At 38.9% G+C, this 25,617-nt stretch overlaps 1 protein-coding gene across 1 annotated transcript in view; it reads left to right on the forward strand.

The window, feature by feature from the left end:
- Positions 1–1,811: 1,811 nt before the first annotated feature.
- The window catches only part of carmil2 (capping protein regulator and myosin 1 linker 2), an 81,248-nt gene continuing 57,442 nt past the window's right edge, over positions 1,812–25,617 (forward strand). Inside the window, exons 1-15 of the mRNA XM_008294458.1 lie at positions 1,812–2,128; positions 6,572–6,678; positions 9,446–9,496; positions 9,961–10,020; positions 11,369–11,490; positions 12,788–12,885; positions 13,184–13,254; positions 13,354–13,427; positions 13,680–13,755; positions 15,717–15,805; positions 16,485–16,579; positions 17,505–17,591; positions 18,302–18,411; positions 19,916–19,993; positions 24,313–24,389. Coding sequence (XP_008292680.1) covers positions 2,101–2,128; positions 6,572–6,678; positions 9,446–9,496; positions 9,961–10,020; positions 11,369–11,490; positions 12,788–12,885; positions 13,184–13,254; positions 13,354–13,427; positions 13,680–13,755; positions 15,717–15,805; positions 16,485–16,579; positions 17,505–17,591; positions 18,302–18,411; positions 19,916–19,993; positions 24,313–24,389 — 1,223 coding nt within the window. The 5' untranslated portion in view covers positions 1,812–2,100. The remainder of the gene's footprint in view (positions 2,129–6,571; positions 6,679–9,445; positions 9,497–9,960; positions 10,021–11,368; positions 11,491–12,787; positions 12,886–13,183; positions 13,255–13,353; positions 13,428–13,679; positions 13,756–15,716; positions 15,806–16,484; positions 16,580–17,504; positions 17,592–18,301; positions 18,412–19,915; positions 19,994–24,312; positions 24,390–25,617) is intronic.

Genomic DNA, 25,617 nt, shown 5'->3' on the forward strand with positions numbered 1-25,617 from the left:
CTTGTGCGTCCTTGTGTACTTTCTGTTAACACAGAACACCACTCCACAACGAAACTACTCACTGAGAGGGATATGTTGCTGCATGTGTCCTGTGATACAGCCTGAGTGATGTCCTGGCACTAACACTGTTTGTATTTTAATGTATGTATTTAGTTGGCAATGCAGAAATCACATAAATATATTTTTACGTTGGCCTGTTTAAACTACTACAGCTAATAGAAAAACACAGATTAGAACACTGATTATTCTACTGGTATTTATTACAGAGAATATTCAATCAATAGCATTAATTTAACTTTGATTTTCGCAAATATTAAAGTGATATCCTGTGTTGTGGAAATTCTGAAAGATGTGGATGTAGGATGAGGAACCTGACACAGAGACACACACCAGAGACTCGGATGACTTAGGCTGAAATAGTGTTTACTGATCAGGAGAAGTGACACTAACAGAACAGCAGCTAACGAATGCAATGCCAGCATCAATTCTAAAGATCCCTCTCACACCTTCAGTCTTATATCCTTCAGTGGAAGCCATATCCAGATTTATGGGTTAGTTTAACAAGTCAGTAGCTGCATCGATCAGTAAAAGAAATACATAAACACATGTTTAACAGCTACCAGCATTCATGTCTTGCATCATTTGCAGCATCAGCGCTTTTTACCATCATAATTTTTATATTCCTCATTGTTCTCCTTTCAAACGACCTGCTGACTGAAGCATCTCACTTTGTACAGAAGATGAATCACATGACTCGTTAAACGGCTCCTATTATGTGAACGTTCAGTCTGAAGCACAAAGTCTGAGTTAGCAAAGAAAGTTGATAACATCCTTGTGATACCTGTTATCTCTGACTGGGGCTTTAGTTTTTTAGTTTTTATTGAATCGACTTACACAAAGAAAGTCTGGATATGTCAAACTGGCTTTGTGATACAGCCCTCTGGTTAGTGAGGGAAAAAAGTGTTATAGTGACAGCATTCTGTACAGTGGGTTTTTTTCTTTTTCAGTATACTTTAACATATGCACAACCCTAAATTATTTTTTTGTGTTTAAAAACAGACTTTGTTTTATGGCATAAAGCAAGATGACAATACTACTAATGGTTAAACAACTGAGATCTGTGTGATGTCATTTTTATTTATTTTTTATATATACTTAAAAAGCTGAAAAGGGCACATCCAGTATTGTTGTGTGTCTAAGGGGCGAAGGGCTTTTACTTGTAATTGAGGAGTTTTTAACTGTAGGTATAGATGTTGCTTGATCAAAACAATTCATCCCTGACTGGTGCCAACAAATTGTGTAACATACTTACCATACTTATGAGTCATCTTTAGGTGCCCCCTGGTGGTCAGAGGTAAATAAAGCAGCTGTGCAGTGACAACATCATTAATGTCTCTGCAGCTTAAAGGTTTTTTAGTCCTACAACTAGTTTCTGTGGTATACAGGTGTTGAACTACTGTCGAGATTTTGCCAGCTTTGATTCGTCTATACTGTAATCCACAAAAGCATTGAACAGTTTGACAAATTCTTTATCTCCTTCTACACTTTGATGCTCGACTGTGTAGAACAGCAGATTTCCTGACAGTGGTTTGTGTCTCAGTGTGGGAGGTTTCTGCCCGCTTTGTCTTCTCTAAGTTCACTGTAACAGTGACTTACGACTCGGAACAGGATGTGTGTGCTGAAGCTCATGAGCAAGAACAGCGTGCATGGTGAGCAAGGAGAGGTGATGTGTGCACACAGGCAGGGTGGAAAGAGAAAGTGGGTTTTATCTAGACGTGTCTATGATAAAGAAGTCTGGTGGTGATGTTCCGTGCGTGTAACTTCACACTTCGGATATCTGCGCTCTGCATTTTGTGATTTTTGCTGCCACATATCACTGCCACGTAGAATTTGTGGCAATTGTCTAATTTAGAAATAATCAACCTTGTTTTTTTCAGTCTGAATGTATTAGCCGGTAATTCAATATTTACATCCATGTTTCCCTATATTGTTTCTTCCCTTTGTATTGATAATGTGGAAACTGAAAGAGCTGTGGAGGATTGCAGCTTGACTATTTTTGCATCTTTTCATTAATTCTAATGTTTCACTGAAGTCTTCAAAATGGACTCCATCTCTGAGAACCTGCAAGGTAAGACAAACCAATTTCAGTGGTACAATCAGTCACCATCATTTTTATATTAGTTGCAGTTGGAACATATTAAAATGTAAGGTCACCGATCAGTTTTTGTTCAACCTTTACAGAGGGGCTCACTCAACTTTATGCACATTTTTAGACCTTATTTTGCGAAACTGTTGTAAAATTTTATATATTCTGAACTCATTACACATACAGTAAAATGTTTCAAGCTTTTTCTTGTCTAATTTTGAGGTTCATGGCTTATAGTTTATGAAAATCAGAAATGATCTATTTCACATTATTAGAAGATTTCATTTTGAGTTTGAGTAAATTACTGTTTAAACAGTATAAATACAGTGTGTCTCTCAGTCTAGCTCAGTACACAACTGTCCCATTTCTAAATATCAAGACACTCCTGATCCAGAGACAACTTCAGAAGCGTCTTAGTGGGGCTAAGAAGGAAAACAACTGGACTGTTGCTCACTGGTCTAAAGTCCATTTTCCAGATGAAAGTAAATTTTGCATTTCATTTGGACACTGAGGTCCTAGAGCCTGGAGGAAGAGTGGAGAGGCAGAATCTAAGGTGTTTGAAGTCCAGTGTGAAGTTTCCTCAGTCTGGGATGATTTAGGGTGTCACATCATCTGCTGGTGTTGGTCCACTAGGTTTTACCAGCGCAGTCGTCTACCTGGAGATTTTAGAGCACTTCCTTCTTCCATCTGCTGACAAGCTTTATGGAGATGCTGATTCCCTTTCCCAGCAGGACTTGGCACAGTCCTCAGTACAGGTGCTAAGTCCTGTAATACCAAATGGTTTTCTGACCATGATAATACTGTTTGACCGACTCACCTGACCTGGATCCCATAGAACCCCATATGGTTCATTGTCAAGAGGAAGATGAGAAACACTGGACCCAAAAAATGAGCTGAAGACCCCTATCAAAGCAACCTGGGCTTCAATAACACCTGAGCAGTGGCACAGGGTGACCACCTCCATGCCATGCTGCACTGATGCAGTAGTTAGTGGTCAAGGAGGTCCAACCAAGGACTGAGTGTCCAAATTAACATAGTTGTAAGAAAAGAAATTGGACATTTCTTGACTGGGATTTTTTTTTTTAAATTTGTTTTTAATGATTTTAGAAAACGTATTAATTTGAGACACTGGATTTCTGATTTTTAGGAGCTAAAAGCCACAATCATAAAAATAAAACAAGAAAAGGCTTGAAATATCTCACTGAATGTAGAATATCTGAAAGTTTAACTTTCTGAGTTGAATTATGACAAAACTATAACTGGTGTTCTGTTTGTTGAGGTGCAATGGTAATTCATGCTTCATTTTGTATTACTGATTTCCCCTTTACTGCGCTAAAGCTTGGCTTCACAAATATCAGTTGAACTGATCTACAGAGCTAAGTCAGGCTTAGCTTTCTCATTACACATTGTGAGCATTTTACTCCTAAAGGGCAACCACGCTGCTCTTAGTGAGCCGTTGTGTTTCCACTGAAACAGTCAGAAAAACCAACGAGCAAAAAGAAGGAAACATGACTCAGGCTGTGGTTTGTTACCAATGTTATGAACTGAATGACGTGAGTTCAGAAAACACAGGCTGATTCTTCTATAGATTAAGTCATGACTGATAATTCTTGGTAAAATGTCCAGTTAAATCTATAAAGATGGGTGCAAGCAAAGTATTTTAAAAAGGGCAGCTTCACCATTTAAGAATCCTTTGTGGCTCCAACAATGTGTGAATATTTAGCTCAATCCGAGCACAGTAGTTCATTCATTTGTGACTATCAATTTTCCATGCTGTAATGGCAGTTTCAGCAAACCCCTTTAGTCTGCTGCTTGACTACTACTGATGGCTGAGTTGGATTTAGTCTTAACACATGCAGATGAATCCTGATGAGTAGAAGTGGATTCAGTCGGTCCCACTGACCATTTATTGCATTTATTGTTCGTTGAATTACAAGTCAAAATAAAATGAAAACACTTTAAATTAAAGAGTCTTTAAGAAGACCTAGTTCCTTGATGAGCTGCAGGGAGGCGCAGTTTGTAGCACTGTTGCCTCGCAGCAAGAAGGTTGCCAGTTTGCATCCCGGTGGGGGCACCAGGATCTTTCTTTCCCTCTCCCACTCACATCCACACACCAACAACAAAAAATAACATATTAACACATAAATTAATTTGCTTCCTACACATGCCATGGGCCATTTCAAAGCCAAAATTGTACGCAACACAGGGTTTCCCCAGCCCAGGTATGTTAAGATAACCAAAGTAAGGTTGAATAATTAAATCAGAAAAAAGAAGGAATGGAGGAAAGCTTACTAAAAAATAGAAAACAAGTTAAATAAACGTAAGACATTAGGTTGAAGTGGACAGTCATTATAAACAGATTTGCTTTCTTTTCAAATGTTCTCAGTATTAGGTGCCTGCCCTTCATTCACCAGTACAGTGATAACATGTCAGGCTGCTTCCACTGACATCTAAAATAACAAATACACAAAAGACAAAATGAAACACTGACTATCATGGCGAGTTTGGAAAAGGAATAGAAACTTCTAGATTTTAATTAAACATTAAAAAAAAAAAAGCTTCCTGGAAGGTTTAAAAACCCTAAAATGCTAGTTTTGGTTCGTGAAATGGATTGACTAAACTCACAGCTGGGCATTTGTTCATCAATTTAAATCTAAATACTTCAATTTCTGAAGTTCACAATGGATAAGCATCATGGCTGCATCCTCCATACGACCTGTCAGTTGTTCCAGACCAGACTGTCAATCAAGCAGCCACTCCCCACAGCCATGTTTTGGATTGGTGTTTGGAACCAGAGGTTTTTGGAGCTTTTTGACACGTCTGGGTTGGCTTCACTTCATGACCAGCTGCTATGTCCATCTTTCTTTTAAAGTCTATGCACACAATTGGTCCAATTCATGCCAAAGAAAGGTCATATGCCAGGTTAAACGGCCTCTTTTATGTGAATGAGCACAGATTCTGAGGCAGTAAACCTGAGTTCACTGATGGTTGATAATCACTTATCATCTCTTTGGTTTTGTCAAACTGCGCAAAGAAAGGCTTGTGTGTCAACCTGGCTTCATGGTACAGCCCTCTGCTGGGTTTTCTTTCTGTTTTGAGCTACAGTAAAGATGGCTACCTTCGCTGCTTTGTCTTCCAATGGCCAAAACCACAGAAACAACATCCAGTACTGGATGACTGTTCTGAAATAAATGGAATGTTCCAAAAGTAGGAATTTTCTGACAGTTTAGGATTGCCATTGCCTCCAATTTCACAATTTACATGCAGGGCATACTGCATCTCTGTTGAGAAGCTCAGTGCATATTGGAACAACATTGCTGGAGACAACTGGAGTGAACTGGACCATATAATTAATCAGCATATCATGGATGTGCTGCTGTTTAAATTCAGAAGTTCAGAAACTCTGTGCAGGCCTGCAAGGTGGCACAGTTGGTAGCACTGTTGCCTCGCAGCAAGAAGGTTGCCGGTTCGCGTCCCGGTAGGGGCATCTTTCTGCGTGGAGTTTGCATGTTCTCCCCGTGCAGCGTGGGTTCTCTCCGGGTTCTCCGGCTTCCTCCCACACAGTCCAAAAAGATGTTGAGGTTAATTGGTGATTCTAAATTGTCCGTAGGTGTGAATGTGAGTGTGCTTGGTTGTCTGTCTCTAAGTGTAGCCCTCTGACAGACTGGCGACCTGTCCTGCCTTCACCCTGAGTCAGCTGGGATAGACTCCAGTCCCCCCGCGACCCTACTGAGGATTAAGCGGTGTATAGACAATGGATGGATGGATGGATAAACTCTGTGCTCCACACAAATGTGCTTTTTCTCCTTAGTCTCTTTTAACAGAGGCAACATCATTTAAAGGGCTCCATAATAAAAGCTCCCAGAGTAGAACTTCAATCCAACTAAGTATTTACAGAATAAAGTGGTTACATGTGGCACAGTCTGTTCTTATAGAGCCACCACAATAACTGCATGTGTCATACTCCTCGACAAAGAAACCAAACACACAGGGCCAACACACAAAAACATGCAAAGTCAATGTCTTGCAAAATTAGATTTGTATGGACATTGTAGTTAGTCTTTACAGTAACAGTTATTATTACAGTTAGTGTTGGTGCAGGACAAAACTACAATTGAGATTCTGTTAATTGCAAAGCTGATCTTTCACCTTTATTGTGAATGCTAGCTTTCCTGTTTTGATTTAAGAAAGAACCATTGAACACTGTTCATACATAGATGTGTCATCTTCCACCAATGTCCCAGTTGTGCTGTCCAGCAGGCTTCCAGTGTACCTCAGCTGACTATGCTCAGAGAAAACAAACCCATAATCATTGTTAAAGGTGGAACACAATCACGCTCGGTTCCTATTGACCAAACTTGTGACGATTCTGAAAAGAATGCAATTCGAAATGCAACAATAGTGCCCCTGTTTGTGTCTGTAAAGCAGATCAGATCTCAGAGCTGCTCAAACCACACAGAGTTTGCCTGGTGACACCTGTGATTTTGAACCGCTCCGGTCAGCCATGCGGAAGATCATCCAACAGGTTTTTGGTGAGTAACAAACAAAGTCGCCCTTGGGATAATAAAGATTGTGCTTACGTTATACAGTCACGTGAAAAAGTAGGTTCTTCTTCTTCTTGTTATTATTATTATTATTATTGTTGTTGTTGTTGTTGTTGTTGTTATTTCACTTATTTGAAAAACATCCACTTATAAATGTGATATAGTCAAATAACTGACACTTAAAATTGACATTTGTAGCATTTTCATAACTACAAATCTGTCACATAGAAAAAAAGTAACATTGAAAGGTGCATTTCAAATCCATCAAATTAGAGTCGAGTGTCTGAGATTAGCTTCCAGAGATTAGAACCTCCTGCAGACATGACAGGTGGACACTGTACATCTAAAGTTTGCTGCTGTCTTTGCTATTGTGTGTCATCATGTCAAGATTGAAGCGTTCCGATGCCTTCAAGGGATTTAATAAAGATTAGAAATAAATCATTCCACTGTAAGGTAAAGCATCTATAAATGGCACAGATTTCATATGAGCACTTTTTCCAGTACTGACTGGCCCAGCAGATTTATTCCAAGAGCAAAAAGAAGTCTCCAACAGCCTGCCTAAGGTTCTCACAGGTTCAGCTGTGGAGTCAAAGTGCTACATCTACAATCAGAAAAAAAACTTTGGGTCAACCTAACACAATTCACCAAAGTTATAAAGCAGCAGTGATTTTCTCATTGTATGAAAAAGAGACAGCTGTTTGTTTTTTCCTTAAAGCATGATAATACATTTTAACTGCAGAATCATCGCTGTCTGTTTTTTCAAAGCATGTAATGCTCTTATATAATCTGTTGCTAACTTTTTATATCAGATGAACAGACAAACAAAGATGTACAGTATGCAAAGGACTGTACAGTTTTATGCTGTGAGCCTGTCCTGTAAACAGTATGTCTTTATTTTGAGTGGCTGAGGCATGGCTATATTTCCAAAAGTACCAACTGGGCTCTGGATCTACTGGTCCACAACAGCATCATGTTCACTGTGTGCCACCTGTTTTTAGTTATTTGTTAAATATTCTCTGTGAATATGCAAATCAGATGAACAAGAGAAACAATCAAGGTCTTAACGTAAAACCTGCACAATGCTCCAGTCTGACATGTTGAGCGACCCTCTGCCAAATGAACATGTAAAAACTCAGATGACCACAAAGTACAACACAGTAGCACTGATAATATACAACAGGTTGCCTAAACTAATGCAGGCTCATCCAGCAGTCCTCTGCAATTCCTCTCTTCATGAACATTCACATGCCCAGACTTTCTTAAAGCTGCTATAGGACTACTTTAAAGGTTGTTGTACTCTATTTACAACTGCATTGCATTGGACATCGAGGTGTTTCTGTAGCATAGCCTAACCACATGGTTATGTCGTGCTGACTCAGAGTCTGTTAAATTTCATGTTGTTGCTACTTTAGACATTTGAATTTGATCTAAAAAATAAAAATAAAAATAAGGTCATTGTATTTAATACAAACGATGACTCAATGCTAAATCCTCTTTTTTTCAGCGATGCCAAAGTAAATGCAGGAATGGCTGATAAATGTACGTCATTTCCAGTTATTTCCTTTTGCATGGCTGTTCACACATAAAACCGTGACTGCCCTGTCTTCATTTCAGTCTAATTTTGTCATCTGCTGTGATTGTAATTGAGGCCAGAAGGCAACATGAAGCCCAAAGAACTGACAATGGCCACAAAACAACTCGTGTGTAAGATGTGAAAATGAAGAAGTCATAGAGATCTACTGAACAGAAAATGGATAGATCAAGTAGGTCAATGGATAAAGTTCTGAAAAAGAAAGTAAAAAAATAGAAAACCACTGCAGCTGATGAAAACAACGATCAAAGGTCAGCACCAGTCTGGAGAGCATGTGTGTGAGAGTATCACAAGCTGCAATTTGTAAAATGCAAACTTCTTATCAGCAGGAAGAATCCAATAGCTGGAATGGAATTTTCCAAAGACTTCCAAAGGGTTTGAGAGAAAGAGTCTGGAGCAAAGTTTTCTGGACAGATGAGACCAAAGTGAGCCTTTACTGAAGTGAAAGTTTGGAGAAAGACATGAAGTGGGCATAATCCAAATCACTTCCGCTCGCACGTAAACCGACTAACATATTTCCTCTAATCTCATTGGTCGAACTTTCATTCTCCAACAAAACAGTGACACAGTAACACACTGCCCATGCAGCAACGCCTCATCAGTGGCAGAAACTGGAAGGTCTTAGACTGACCAAGTCAGTCGCCACAATTAAACCCTATTGAGCATTTTAGCTGCTGAAACAGAGAAGGAAGACAGTTGTGGAGTTGTATATTTAATGCTGTTAATGCGGCAATGCAATCAGTTATTGGACCTTATTGCCTTTATTTCTTTTGACATCTGTTAACTCGTAAGGAAATAACAGTGGAAGGAGCTACACCTGTCTGTCATCAACTTACTTTTGCTCATCTGAAAAAAGGGGACTCGAGATTCTATCAGCTCTTTGTTAAAAAGGCTAAATGCATGTGTATATAAATAGTTTAAAAGAAAGGACTAAAAGTCAGTCTGTACTTTTGTCTAATTTTTGTGTTTTGATCTCATGTTCAAATGCCTAAAATAGCAACTATATTAAATTTCACTTTGCTGTTACCATACTGTAAAAGGGTACTAAAATGGGCTCAACAAAATGGCATGTCAAAGCATACAACAAGCATTTTGTTCCTGTGGGGGTGGCTATGGCTCTGCCAGTTCCATATCTAAAGCCTTGTGTCTCTTATGTCTCTCTAGGTACTGTGTCTATGGAGAGGTTACCTGGTTACAAACAAGCAACCTGTCAGGGTAACTCACCACTCAAATGTTAACATCTATGTTTCAAACCAAACCAATCTAACATCCATCGGCACACTGTGTAATGTGGTTTGAAATATCAAGATTTCCTTTTTGTCACTGGTTTTGGCCTGATTAACTGCCCACTCTGACTGTGCTCTATGGGTTGTGTCCAGAGTGGGACACTGGAAAGGGATGCTGCTGAATGGAAAATACATTTGTCAGCGCTTAGAGCAGTACAGGCTAAACACCATCCACCCTTTGTGTGTTCGAATGCAGACATGGATTTCAGAGAGAGATTTGCCAAAACCTGGACAAATAAAATAAAAGTGCAGGGACTGGACCTTTGAAACACCATGATCACTAAAGACTCATTTTAGAGGGCATAAGAGGAACTGGGATTGCCTCCCTTTTCTCACTTGCTCTTTGTGTGTGTGCATGTCTACTCAGATACACGTCTGTTTCTATGTACACAGGTGGAAAGCACATTCAGCTACCTAGAGATTTGCTCCATCAATGTGCACAGTCCCACGCAGGTACACCATCTCTGTCAATTTTATTACATTTCTACATTTTTTAAAATTTGCATTGTTACCTTGTTATGTTCTAAAATGCTTTGATGTTTGATTCAAGGGTCATTATATTCATTTTTAACATTTTTAAAACATTTTCTGCCTCACTATCTTTGATTTACTTGATATATGTTATATATGTTATACAAATAGCTTATAACAAATATTTACACCATAAAAAAACTATTTAAAAATTGCCTGTCAACCCATTTTCAGACAGTGAAATTTAAAGCTTTGTTTGAGCGACAATATCTCAGGAACTACTAAAACTAATAGCCTGGATCTGTACTACTGGACAAGGAGATATAACTCTGCCTCAGTTTAGATGAAAAATTAGTAACATCATGAAAAGTCCTATCTTTAAGTACACATTAACAAAAAATTTGATTGTGCAAAAGCCAACTAGTGATATTATCTAAACCACATGTAGTTTCATGTCACAATAACAGAAAGCCAAACATATAGAAAACTTTTTAATATGAAATATTTGGTCACAAAAATGAAAAAAGAATTTATTTATGATAAGCGGCTGCAAGGTGGCGTAGTACTGGTGACCTGTCGAGGGTGTCCTCTGCCTTCACTCTAAGTCAGCTGGGATAGACTCCAGTCCCCCATGACCCTAGTGAGGATTAAGCCGTGTATAGATGATGGATGGATGGATGGATGAACCTTAACAACTGATTAAACAGGTTTGACAAACTGTACCACAAAAACAAAAAAGATCAATACACAGCTTCATCCACATAGAAAATTATTCTAAAAATATGGAGAAAAAAAGTGAACTGTCACCTTACTTATTGTACTTTATGAATTTCTATATTTGTTGAAAGAGATGCTTAAAAGTCTTCTGCAGTTCTTATACATCTACATATACTCACACTTTGGTCTTAAAGGCCAAGTTTATTCCCAGTGGAACACAAAGACAATATTGTATATTCTGAATCAATGATGAGACATAACAGTAACAATTTAAGGCTTTTACCTTCAACAGCCTCAAATTTCAACGTGTAGAAAAAATGTGCTGAAAGTGGGTTCATGGGCAATTATTCAAGTATTAGATATATCCAGCTAAAAATTCACAAATATATCTATAAATATGTATGTTTTTGATCAAGCAAATCAGAGAGGGGTTGATCAGAAGGTGACTGAGACAGAATGACCATGAAACACTTGAATTTGTTGAAAACCATTTTTAAAACAGAAGAACAGCAATATTCAGTAAAACTATTTCAAGTTCTATAGCATGAAAGCTAAACCAGGCTGTGGTTCATATGTTTGTGCAAAGAGTCACACATGCATGCATTTGTTGCAGCTCATGTTGGAGACAGACAGGCAGACTCTGTCTTTCAGTGTCCGGCATACCGGTGACCTTGAGGCCATGATCAGTCACATGACAGCCTCACTGAAGAGAATCTTCCCTGATTCATCTCCAAGGTGGGTCTCACTCCATGACCTGCTACATGTCTGAATTCACACCACGGAGCACATAAGCTACTGGCTCATATTCTCCAAGCATTGTCAGATTTTTTTGTACATGCTTTTCATGCTGTATTCCACTTTTGATCATATGTATGCCAAATAATATTTTGCTGATTGTCAGATTAAAAAGGTAATTTTGCACTCAGTATACAGATGGGCAGCAAACACGATGTTAGCAAGGTGTTGTTCTAGTACAGGGGTGGGCAATCCTGGTCCTCGAGGGCCACAATCCTGCATGTTTTAGATGTTTCCCTCTTCCAACACACCTGATTCAAATGATCAGGATCGTTATCAAGCTTCTGCAGAGCTGGATGATGAGCTGATCATTTGAATCAGGTGTGTTGGAAGAGGGAAACATCTAAAACATGCAGGATTGTGGCCCTCCAGGACCAGGATTGGACACCCCTGTTCTAGTATGAGACTCCAGAAAATGTCTAGCCCTTTCCAGACATCAGTTTGTTGAAGTGACACTATTGTGTCATTTAGACATTGATCACTTTCAAGCTAATCCATCATGGCTTCATTGAGACATCCCTATGGCAGTGCAGTCCTGTCTCTAAAATAGTCTCAATAACATTAAACCAGTCAAGTAACTTTGGTGCCTAAACCTAATTAAACAGAACTAAGACTGCTGGAGAGAATGCATACTCCCAACAGTTAAGAACAGGACTGAGAGTGTAATGATATGGGACTACGTGAGTGCAAAAGTTGTTGGGAAGATGACATTTATAGATGAACCATGACTGCATGTAAATACACCAACATGCTGACTGACAAGATGACTCCAGGTCTGCAGCAGCTTGGCAAAAAAGAACTATTCCAGCAAAAAGCAAAAAAAAAAAGGGAGGGGAAAAAGATTTCAAACCCCCCTGACCTGACTGTGTCACCTGAACTGAGCCCGAGAGAACCTCCTGGGCTATTTTAAGGAGAAAGACAGAGCAACACAACTCCTTCCAGCAAAGAGCAGCTGAAAAATATTATCAGTGAAGAATGGCAGAACATCAGAGCATTGAAGGAAGTGTGAAGATTTGAACCTCAATAATGAAAGGTGTATTGAGTTCCCACTGTGTAGCCTTCATTTTTAAATGCAATGAATCAAAACTGTTAGTTTTTCATTTTGTATAGAAGCTAATACCCTGCTGTTGAACCTTTAAGTAATGCCACTACGGTGAGGTCATACATCGTTGAATCATTGACATTAAAGTGATATTGCACACTGTACTCACTTCCATCTTCTGTCCTCAATCCTCAGAAAGCTGTTAAAGACAGTTCCCCCTGATCTCCAGGAGAGACTCTCCACTCTGACTGATGTGCTAGAACAACAGCTGGACTGTCAGCCTGGCTCTTGCGGTATGATACTTAACTTTGACAGTGTTACACATGTAAAATGCTGATTGGACAGATTATCAATGACTGTGTTAACAAGTAAATAACCATTTATAAACCTGACGTATTGAAGCTGAAGATCATCGTCAGCTTTTTAATCACCTGTTATTAACATTATGTGATGTGAATATTGGGCCATACATCTAGCTGAAGCGTTATTTTCTTAATGATGACCTAGCGTACATGAGAGTAACATGCTTCCATCTCAAGGAAGTTCATGAACATGCTGTTGGATAAAATGACTTTGAATGTTATTCCCCAGGAGGATTCTCCGATACCTATGCTGCTTTGTGTGATTTCAATGAGATGCCGTTTAGAGAGGAGATTACGTGGGTAAGTTGCTATGATAAGGCAAGATAAAATACAATAAATAGGCCATGTGTAAATGCAAATTTTAGTACTGCTGCACTGAAGTATTGCATGTATTTGCAGGACATTGACAACATCTACTACATCCACAACTGGAGACAGTTCAGCCTGCAGGACTTTAGCCACTTAGACAGCAGGTGAGCTAAGGCATAGTGCTGTGTCATCCATCCATAGTGNCACAACTGGAGACAGTTCAGCCTGCAGGACTTTAGCCACTTAGACAGCAGGTGAGCTAAGGCATAGTGCTGTGTCATCCATCCATAGTGTTGTGTCATCCATCCATAGTGCTGTGTCATCCATCCATAGTGTTGTGTCATCTGTTCATAGTGCTGTCTCATCCAATCTTACCTTGTCTCTGTTACATGCTCTCCTCTTTCCTCTCCTCTCAGGGACTTGGCATTGGCTGTAGCAGCTTTATCTTTCAACCAGTGGTTCACGAAGATCTACTGCAAAGAACTCAAGCTGGTACACTCTTTTTTGTTTTTTGGATGTGCTCTACTGTGGTGAAACAATTAGGAAAGGGTTTGGACTTTTAAATCCTGGATTGTCATGAGATAGCAACATTTGCATGGGAATAGTGCACAACCTCATTTCATAAAATAAAATGGAAGAAATGGGGAATGACGGCTGAGATTATCAACCAAAGGCAGGCTTATGGGTCAGACTAGGTCAATAGTTCTGCCTTCATGACATCATGACATCGATGAGGACAGGCTAGGGGTAATTTATTGCCAGACTTGTTCAACTGGAGTGCATCAGGTTTTAGCTCGATGTACCTAAATATATAACTGGCGACTGTGTCCACAAATAAGTTACTTCTGAAGAGGTTCCGTGTGGGTGTTTGCAGACACACACGTGGTTTTCATTGTGGTTTCCTTGTTGCTTGTGTGACCATCTTTTGTCTCACTTCCATACTTCTATAATCTTCTGTCATTGCTTTCTGCTGTTGTTTGCAGTACATAACAGAAATGAGTACAGCTTTGTGTAATATCACTAAAGTGTCAAATTATTCGGAATGGCAGTTTTGTTTCAATAATTGCATTTTTGTAGGTAGATCAGTAGAGTATTTCTTCTAAGAATCAAAAACGGGTACTTTAGGACTATGATACTGAAAGACTATTTTGAAAATACAGGACCCAAAGCAGGAACTCAATGTAAAAACAGTGAATACACCTGTGACCAATGAAGTGAAACAAAATTGAGCACACCTGTGATTTTTCAATCAGTGCAACTGAATAAGCATATTTATAAAATGACCTGTGAACACCAGAATCTTCTCAGTGTCTGTGTGTACATCTGCACCATGGCTCCACATGTGGGAATTATTGCAAGAAGAGCCAGAGGAATTGGAATCACATGACTGTGAGATTTTCCAAAGATGGAAAAGAATACAGGAAGACCAATGGCCAACTTAAAATTGCTAGAAACACAGCTGCAGCAGTGATCAGGAGGTATAGCACAAATCATAGTGCCACTGATCAGAGTCCTCGTAGAATGACACCACAGACAGTTTTGCTCTGAAAAACAGATGACCAAGTGCTTCAGAAATGGTGCAGGGGTTATTAATGAATATCAGAGTTTCTGTGAAGCTCAGACAGGGTGAAGGACATTGTGTAGCGCTAACCTCTATGGATGGTGGACAAGAAAAAAAAAAAGGTTGAACTTTGCTAAATAACAAGAAAAGAACCCTTTGACTGTCGACGACTGTTACAGTAAGGTGTGATCATTTTGAATCCTTAGACGCTTAAGTGACATGGCACACTAGACTATTCACTTCTGTTGTCCCCTGTATGTCTGCAGAACTGCGTGGTGTGTACGCTGTGTGAGGGATGGTCCTATGACCCAAACCTTTAGTTTTTCATTTATTTTCTTACTTTGGTCACTTTTTGTTCTTTTACTATTATTTGCTTAATTGAAAAAATTCTAAACACCTTAATTAGCAACAAGTTGAGTACACGACATCTTACGCTTCCTTTTTGTGTTTTCTCCAGTCTTTTCTTTTCTTTTTTTGTTGAGCTAAGCGAATTGTATAAAAACACTCGACTTCTGTCCATAACCTGTTTCTCGTATTTTAAGAGGCAAGCGCCCGAGTAAAATTCCTTGCATGCATTTTCATACTTGGCCAACAATGCGGATTCTGAAACAGGCAGAGAGCATTTTATCAACATACACTCAAAAACATCTAAACCTTGTCTCTTAAATTGTGACGGTCTATTTGTAGGATCGCTTCCAACACATTATAACACCAGGAGCCTGCAAAAACTCGTCAGTTCCTGCATTCGTAGAGAGCTGATTTACTATCTTGATAAGATGTATTTGCACATTTTTCAAAAATCAACAGTCTCCACAGTTTGTATGGAACTGTAAAGAAGAAACGCCAGACTACACATTTGTTTGGGTCTCTGTCTCTGTTTGTGTACCTTCAGTCAGTGGACATCCAGCAGCAGCTGACTTTCCTGCTGTCCAGATCTCCCAGCCTGCAGGAGCTCTCACTGGAGGCCAGTGGACTGAAACTGTGAGTTTGTGTCTATGTGGACATACATGGTAGCAAGTAAACAACGTATAAGCAAATACTTACCACAACAAATGCGTAACTCTCATCGCTATTATGGATGTTGCTTAGTGACCCACAGTTTCAGCATGTGTTCCCTAATTTCTAATTTAGACTCACCTGAATTTTAAAGAATTGTAATCTATTGATAGTGCACGGTACCGTTATCCAGACAGTGAACAGCCTGCCATCTGGAGCTTCTTTAATGTAAGGTAAAGGTTACCTGTGATAAAATGGGGCCTGGGGTGGCTATGATCATTGAGGGTTATATATATATGAAGCTTATTAAATATGAAGTACATCTGATGATGTACTTCAAAATGACAGTGATGCTTGTATAAGTGGATGATAAAGGTAGGTGATTACTTGGCCTGCAGTAATTCACCACACAGAAAAAACAAACAACAACAAAAAAACAAGCTATCCGTTTCTGTGCCACCACCAAAACAGTAACTAGTAAGAGTTTGTTTGTCACATTTATAATTGGATTTGATCAGTTTTGCAAAGATTACCGATCAGAAATATGTTTCCCACTTGCCTATGTGGTAGCCCCAGTAAGATCAAGAAAATGTTCAATTTTAAAGTGTAGTTAATGCTAAACAGGTTTTGAATGCAGTAGAGGTAACTTTTTGTTTTGTTACAGGGATTTTGCAGTCAAAATGGCAGCTGCCCTCCAAGAGCACACCTCATCGACCCTGCAATCCATCAACCTCTCAGGCAATCCAATTGAAGACAAAGGTTGCTGTTTTCAGTTTCACTTCTGAGTGATATGAGCACAGCATCAGAGTAGAAAGCGATTCTAAGATATCTTCAGCCAAGTGGCTAATGTTGCTGTCTCAGTCTTCTTCAGTGAAGTTTTTTTTTCCAAGTCAGTAAAAATGGTTGCTCGCTGTTGAGCTGGGGTGAAAAAAGTCTTTACTTGTTTGCAAAACAGTGATTAACAGCGTGAAGACTGTCTTATCTACAACTATAAATAAAAAGCTGACAGATGGTGTTGGCACAACTGTCATAATAAAATACTATTAGCTTCAAGCTTTGTCACCACATATTTTACAATATTCCTTTTCACAGCAGACATTCAGACTTGTCAGATTAGGAAAAGCAAAACCAGTATAAATAACCATATTAATGATGGCTATGCCACTACCTGATGCAAGTCAATGCCCAGTGTGAGTGTAAATGACAATATACAGCCGGAACAGGACAAAATACTAACTAATGCGAGAGCTATAGGAAAAAGTAGATTTAACACATAAATCAAGACAAACCAGGACTTGGTAACACCAAGCTACGAAAGATGAGTAAAGATCAGAATCAGAAACTCAAAACTCAACGTAGTCATCATTGATGTCATTATAGCCACCTGTGATTTTCCTACTTTGACATTTTCAAAATGTCTCCTGTGAAAAAAACTCTGTAGATACCTTCATGGTTGCCCACTCTTTAGTGAAGCCCCTATGTCCCAATTCAGTGATTAATCCCTGGCATGTACCATTCCTAGTAGCTGAATTGTGATCCAACAAGAAATGACAGTTGTATTCATTACATCAGCTATTGGTTTTAGGTCAACATGAATATGTTTTTGCGTGTGGATCAGTGCACATACTGGATTTCTTTCTTGTGTATTTCGTCTTGTGTTTCATCTTGTGTGTTTTATTCCCAGGTGTAATAGCTCTCAGTCAGGAGTTGAAGAATCTGGATGAAGGACTCAAGCACCTTTCTCTGTCTCGGGTATCAGTGACTGCTAAAGGTGCACAGATACACACAATACAAATATTAATTTACCCTCACTGTTTTTAAATATGGTGTCATAAAATAGGAGGATGACCAAGATGAAGATGGAGGAGAGGGACACCAATCAGCCACACAATTCAATATTGTAAATTCTCTTGTGCTGACAAAACAACTCAGACCTGTCAGGCCATAGACACAGGACCTCTGTGATGGTGGTCTGGTGCTGACCTCTGTGGATTGTATCTGTTCTAACGCATGCCGTACATGTTTGATTAGATTGGGATCCAGAGAGTTTGAAGAGTCAATGAGTCGACGCCTTGGGGTTTTGTATTCCTTGAGCAGTTTTTGCTGTGTGCAGGGTGCATAGTCCTGCTGAGGGAGGTCGCTGGTGTCAGGGAGTACTTGTCATTGGGAATGTGCTTGGTCTGCAGTAATGATCAAATACACCTTATCTGTCAGTGGTCTTAATGGTGTGACTGATATATGGTATATGCCCATGACTCATAAGTGTGCACTTTGACATCATACAACTTTATTTAGCTCCTCCTCAGTCTTGCAACTCTCTGTTCTGCTCTTCCACAACAGAACAAATAAATAAAGGATGTGATCTGTAACCTGCAATCATCAATTTCAAACCTATAGTCATTATTTCATACATTTGACTTTCCATTTAATTTTCCTCCTCCAATAACATTATCATTTATGAATGGTCTGATTTGTTCCCAGGTCTTGGCCATCTGAGTCAGGTGTTGTCTTCCAATCAGGTGTTTGCAGCATCTCTGACCCACCTTGATCTGTCCTGTAACCCTGGCAGCCTGGTTACTGAAGAAGCCATGGTAAGCTCTGTTCTGTGTTTATCTTTCATGTCAATAGATGTGGATTGAGAACAGAGGATTTTACATTCAAAGAATTTACATGATGCACATCCAGAAATGGAACTGAGAGGTTTGTGATAAATCCCAGTTGGCCAGCAATGGCTTGATGACCACTTTAATGCAGTCATAGGCTGCTGACAGTGCTGAACACAAGTATTTAACGCTTTTGAAAAAACTACTCAGAAGACAAAAATGAAGGGAAAGTAGGTGTGGTGAAACAAATGATCAAAAACAAAATGGTACTCACTTGAAGTAAAGACTTTTCCCACTTCTCTTTAGGTGACAGTGCAAAGCATAGACTAGATATGAAAGATGGATGATCCATCTTCCCAGAGGACTCCCTCTCTCAAATACTAAGTTTGGGTAATTCCAAACTGTCAGTCTAATGGACACTGGGTTAGTGTCTTATATGTTTCATTGTGGGGCTGCATGGTGGCTCAGTGGTTAGCACCGTCGCCTCACAGCTTGAAGATCCCCGGTTTGCGGTTAGGACACCTGGGATCTTTCTGCGTGGAGTCTCCATGTTCTCTCCTTGCAGTGTGGGTTCTCTCACAGTCCAAAAACATGCTAAGGTTAATTGGTGATTGTAAATTGTCCGTAGGTGTGAATGTGAGTGTGCTTGGTTGTCTGTCTCTCTGTGTCGGCCTGCAATAGACTGGTGACCTGTCCAGGTGAACCTGCCTTCACCCTGAGTCAGCTGGGATAGACTCCGCCCCCTGTGATTCTAGTGAGGATTAAGGTGTATAGATAATGGATGGATGAATCATTGTGGGTCCAATCTAACAGATTTGGCACAATAGCAAGCAATCCTTTTGGATTCATATATGTTCCAATCCATCATCTATACACCACTTCATCCTGTCGCAGGGAGCTGGAGTCTATCCCAGCTGACTCAGGGTGTCCATCACAGAGCTACATAGAGAGACAGACAACTGTGGACTCTGACAGTCATAGCTAACTTATAATCACCAATTAACTTGAGCATGTTTTTGGACGGTGGGAGGAAGCCAGAGAACCTGGAGAGAACCCACACTGCACAGGGAGAACATGCAAACTTCACAGAGAAGGATCCAGGCTGGGATTTAAACCCAGGAAGTTCTAGCTGTGAGGCGGTAGTGCTAACCACTGTTTCATTTGCAATTTTAAAAAGAATTGGGACACAATCTCACAATTTTTGCTTAAATTTTTTTATTTTTTAAATTGCACACCAATTTCACCTGATCGCATAGAAAGACATAAAAGTACATCCATAACATCTATCAGTCATTTCATCATCATGTTGCAGAGAATGTCCTAAAAAAGTTGCTGAAAAATATTTCTTGAAAAGAGTAATTGTGTAAGTAACTGCCCAATAATTTGTACTTTTGTATTTTTCTAAAAGACAACTAATATCTCTATATGCAGCTGTTGGTTTAATTAACTTCTTGGCAAGACATATATGATTGTGCATTTGTTTGTCTTTCAGTTTCTCTTCAAGTTCTTGTCCAGTCCAAACTCTCTTTCCTATTTGGATCTCAGTGACACCAACTGCCCCCTGGACACGGTCAGTAAGAGACTCATCTTAATTTTACACTTTTGAAATAAGAAATATTCCGCTGTTTTGGAAAACCAGCTCACTGTCAGAGGAGAGGGTCAATCTAGAATAGCTTATCAACATCAATAAATGCTTGATTATATGAATTCAAATCTGTCTTATTTACATGTCGCCTTTTTTGTATTAACAGAAGTATAAAAATCAAACATTGTGGTCATATGTGCAGGCATACAGTGTTGGAGCTATTTTTGATGTTGTTCTCATTTTGCAGGCAAAAAACATGACCATACAGATTAATTTATGATGATCTCTTAACCTCCAGATCAGTGACTATAAAAGCTCCCCTAACTGCCCAATCAGTAAAATACTGTCAGCATTAGAAGCTCAGTACACACGTAGTAAAAGGGGACGATATGAGTTTTTCAAGCAAGGAATTTTTAAACTATTTCAGTGTTTGATTTGCCTTGTAGAGCAATATAATCCTAAAACAAACTGATTAAAACACTTACAACCTGATTGTTGATCTTAAAAGATTTGCAATAAGCCTATTTATATGTGATGATGTTTTTACGTTTGTCCTTCACTTACTCCTTAAACCATTTCACCAAGTAGGTGAAAGAATAAGACGTAAACTGTTTTATAGCCATAAAAAATGAAACTTAATGTGAGATTACTGACTTCATCCTCCAAATTACCATGAAAATACTTTTACTTTTATTACTTGATCATGCATGATTAAATAATTTGTCTTTTTGTGGGTGGCATTAAATGACAGCATCTGTAATTTTGCTATACAGTCTTGTGATGCATAGTGATAATTAAAGTGATTCTAGAAACCTATATCTAAGCAACTTATACACAAAGGGACAGTGATATTATTTATCATATTCATGATGCTTTCACATAGTCTGTGTGTTTTTTTTTTCAGCTTTCCTTTGTGACTTTGGGTGCAGCATCTGTGTTGCTTTTAGTCTGTATTATATTTTATACTTCTTCCACTGGTTAGGATTATAGTTTGTTCTTTTTATGTATAATATATCAAGTTACACTCTCTGTCTTGTAGTGTTCTATACCATATGAGCATCAGTCTACTTAGTGTTTGAATTACAGTTTTATGTCAGATTGTTACTCGCTCTCAGAGCGTTTAAACTGCAGGGTTGCAGCTGAAGCAATAACACTGTCCTACAAGCCAAAAGAATACAGCTAAGCTACATGTTCGTTTAATAGAATATACAGTTGTAATTATAGTCAGATCTACTTCTGCGCTAATAATTTGGTTAATATGTTAACATGCACACAGTCTACAATTGTTTGCAGTTTATCCTGCTTTAGCTGTGTTACTTTCAGTCTGTATGATGAGTTTACATAAGGAGTTTACTTTATATCTCTCTGATATTATAAATTGCTCTTCATTTGTTTCATATGTCAGTCTGGTGCCAGTAGACCTGTACATGTTAGTGATTGGTCATCTGTTGCCAGTTCAGCCTCTTCATGTGAACTCACTCATATCCAGGTTGTGAAACCCTGAGTCGACTTATTACGTTGATAACCAGCTTCATAAGACCACTTATCGGACTGCAGTTGTTCGGTTACACGAAGCCAGATAATGAAAGAACTGTCTTCCTGACACTGAAAACTCTGTCTTTAAGCTCAGCATACCTCACTAACTAATAGTGGCGCCTCGTAGTACAGCCCTTAAGCCAGGACCAAAGCAGCGTGACTAAGTCAAGACCAGGACCAGACAGGTCCAAGTCCTACAATGCAAGCCACACTTTATAAACTGCTGCACTTCTGATACTTTTGAAACATAGAGCATATTTCTATAAATGGTAGCTAATATGTATAGCCTAGCAAATATTCACAAAATCTCTTTAAATGAGGTGTGACCAGGTTTCTGAAGAGTTTTGGTAGAGATCGCTAAAATTAGCTTTGCTGGAGTCACAGTTTAGCTTTCTTTATGCTTCCTTTCTAAGTGCTCATAACAATCTGATGGGATCCCAGCTGTCTAGTACGCGTTACATTGCAGGATTCACGTAGTGCGGTGTGTTTTCTTTTCAACATTGTTTTGCAGATGAACTCTTCTTACAGAAGATTTGGCTTACAGATCCTCGGGGATTAAAGCTTTTTCTCCTGTCTCCTTCATTGACTATCTTGAAGTGCATATGAAGGGCAGCTGAGAACTGCTACAGCTGTAACAAAATAGTAACAACAGTAAAATAAGCTTGTAATTAGAAATGTCACATTACTGGCATACAGTCTGTGGTTATTTGTTGTATTTGAAGCAGTAAGTTTTATATCCAGCCATATTATTGATGCTACCAAATAGCTTAGACAATGGACAAGCAATTCAACAATTTTGCAGCTGTGGTCTCGTAAAAAGAGCTACTTAGGCCTTATACACACATGGGTATTTTTTTAATGTAGCTTGTAGCTTCTGTATGCATTGTGGTCGTTCATCCACATGCAAATGTAGGTTTAGGTCACTGAACATGGATATTTTAGAAAACTCCTGAAGATTTTCAGAAGCTCTGTTTGTACTATGTATACTTGGAGGCTTTTGGAAATGACGACACAGTCACCACATTCACCTCCTGACTGGGTCACAATATGTCCTCCCCTGTTTAGTTACGCCCTTATGATGTGACTCTACAACTTAGTAACCAGTCTGCTTCCTGTTTACATAACCACGCACCTGCCCTGTAGTGTGGTCACTGGATATGGGATGTTAGATGTGTTGGGACGGAAATGATTTCTGAAAACCCCAAAGTTGAAACTCAGTACAACAAACGTGCAGGAGGTATAGAATGAGCTGTAGCACCTCTAATCACAGACACACTTCTCCTAAAATGACACCATGGTCAGTGCATTACTTGAACAATCTAGCTCTAAAAACAGACAGGCAAGTGCTTCAGGCCTGGCACAGGGGTAAATCAGTACTGTTCAGAGCTTCTGTGACAGTGTGAAGGACAGTTTATAACATCAACCTCTACAGACAGCCTCCAAGAAAAAAAAAAAACCTTGTTTGCACTGAAGCACAAAATTAGTGGATTGAACTTTGTTTACTTTTTCTTTTAAACAGAAGGGAACGAAGCATGATGAATGGTTGGAGAACATTCTTTGATCAGATGAGACCAAGATAAATTCATTTGGTTCAGATGGAGTCCAGCATGTCTGATGTGAACCTGCCGGTGCATGCACAGTCCTGACAGATAAGCACTGAAGTGGGAGTGTGATGATATGAGATTGCTCAAGTACAAAAGGCGTTCAGGAACATGACAATCATAGAATGCCTGTGGATATGCCAAAATACTGGCTGGCAAGATGGCTCCCAGTGCCAAAATCTAGTTAGTCTTTATTTTACATAGGAGCAAATATTCTGCTGTTTCACTTAGAGGTGGTGCAGTTCCTGGAAGGTGATTCATGACAAGCAATTTGATGGGGGTGTATATTTTCTTATCCAATGCTTAGCTTGTGTCTTCCAGTTTCATACCAGTTAAAGGACCTTGAAAGAGCACCACGCTACAATTTTTTGTCACTACCTCTCCAGGTCAGGAGTGGGTGGCCCCCTGGGCCCCTGCATGGGATTTGCATCTGATAAATGGTGGCGTCCCCTGAGCCCAGCCCTCTTTTACATGTATTAGCATTAACTATTGCCACAGTTGTTCAAATAAAAGCAGAACTGTTTTTTGTTTTTGTTTTTTTTTTTTAGATCTGTAAAAAATGCTTCTATAATGTCACACCACTTAAACTTTTGTAACAGTAAATTGTCTTTTACCTGTATTTTAAAATCTCATAATTTCATGACTTATATATTTTATTTTGCTTTCTAGTGTAATTAGTATTAGTAGTAATTATGAAGATGATGATGATGATGATGATTATTATTATTATTGTGTTTCTAAAGTTATAATATATTGCTTCTATGTTACAACATCTACACAAAAACACAAAACAAACATTTTTGCAAAAAAAAAAACATCATTCCAGTCAACGACTTATTCTGTTTGCTTCTGTTCTGAAACACAATAACGCAGTAATCCCTAATCCATGTATGGCCCTGAGTGTGCTGATTTTTATACCCAGGGTATGTAATGTTCTATAATGTGGAGCCTTGGTAAAAACAGTCTGAGAAAAAGACTTTCTTAAATATGTTGAAAAATGTCTAATTATTTATTATCTTAATAACCACTATAGATGCATGTTGGTAAAAGCGTGCTAAAAATATTAATGGGGTAGAGAACCGGCTGAGACTGTTGTTGCTTTTGTATCGAACTTCTCGACTTGTAATACTTTATGTAACACTTCCTCATTCTGACCTTGTCTTGCAGTTATTCGTGTCCCTGTCTGCTGGGTGTTGTTACAAACTGGTGCACCTGAATTTGGCCAGGAATCCTTTCAGCCACAGGTTAGCTCCACTATTCCAGAGTCAGTGGCCTTTCGTTATTTTAAGATGAAAGCCCTGTCAGCTTGACATCCTTTCTTCATTGCTGAGACACAGGCTCCTTACTTCTACGCATATGTATTTTCATCAGTACAATGCTTTTGTAGTGTAAGTATGTAAATATAAACTCATCAAAAACATTTTCTCTATTCCATATTTTTTCCTTATTTAACCTCTTTAGTGTAATTGCTTTATTTTACTTGTGCAGACACAGCAACCAACAACTACGACTCATTCTACCGATTCATTTTGCCAGCAACATCTTAAGCATCAGTATATTAGAACTTGTTTGCTTCTCTCAAAACATACATGTATATAATATATGTATGTACGTACATATATAATGTTTAAACCTTTGTCATTTGAGGGACACTTTATTGACTAATTTGTGACATGTTAAGCTCTTAAATTTGCACACCAATAGCACAACCCCAACCAGACATCAAAATCACATTGCCACACTTCTGAAAAACCAAAAAGAAAAAGTGGAACTGATTAAAACAGACATAAACTCAAATGCAGCAAGATAAAAAAAATAAATAGGTAGGATAGGTGCCAAACATGACACATTTGTGCTTGCTGCTGTCGAGTGCTGTGCTGGTTCAGGGTAAACTGAATCCTCCTCAGTCACTGCCGCTGGAGGTCATGGATAGAAACACTCCACTGACTTCATGTTTCTGGTTCTAAGAGTGTGAATGTTTATGTCTGTGGTTATAGCATTGACAGTATTGAGTATTAACATAAACATGAAATAATTAAGAAACAATGGTTAATGGTTTAAATATACAATACAGCAAATAGCCATTAGAGGGCACTCTAAGCCCACACAACAGCCACATTAGGACTCTTCACAGGCGACGAGATAGAAACAAGTCCACAATTTGCTGAAACGTGTCACATATGAACAATGTTGTCTCACTGAACTATAAAGCTGACTGTTAACTACAACAATATACAAAGAACAGAAACAAAGAAAATATGAACACTATTATATACACAGTATTATCAGTCCTCTTGGCCTTATTACTCAAAGGTCTGCATCTGAACTTAGTCAAGGTCAGAGGTTTGGTAATAACACACAAACATTTATTCAACTTACTTCTGATTTTAAGAAGCATCTTATGACTGGGCAGACAAACTGAGACAGACACCTAATCAAAGTGAAATTAATGTTACTGATTGAATATTCTCT

This window comes from Stegastes partitus, unplaced genomic scaffold (assembly GCF_000690725.1).
Source record: "Stegastes partitus isolate 25-593 unplaced genomic scaffold, Stegastes_partitus-1.0.2 Scaffold964, whole genome shotgun sequence".
Taxonomy (NCBI): Eukaryota; Metazoa; Chordata; class Actinopteri; family Pomacentridae; genus Stegastes; species Stegastes partitus.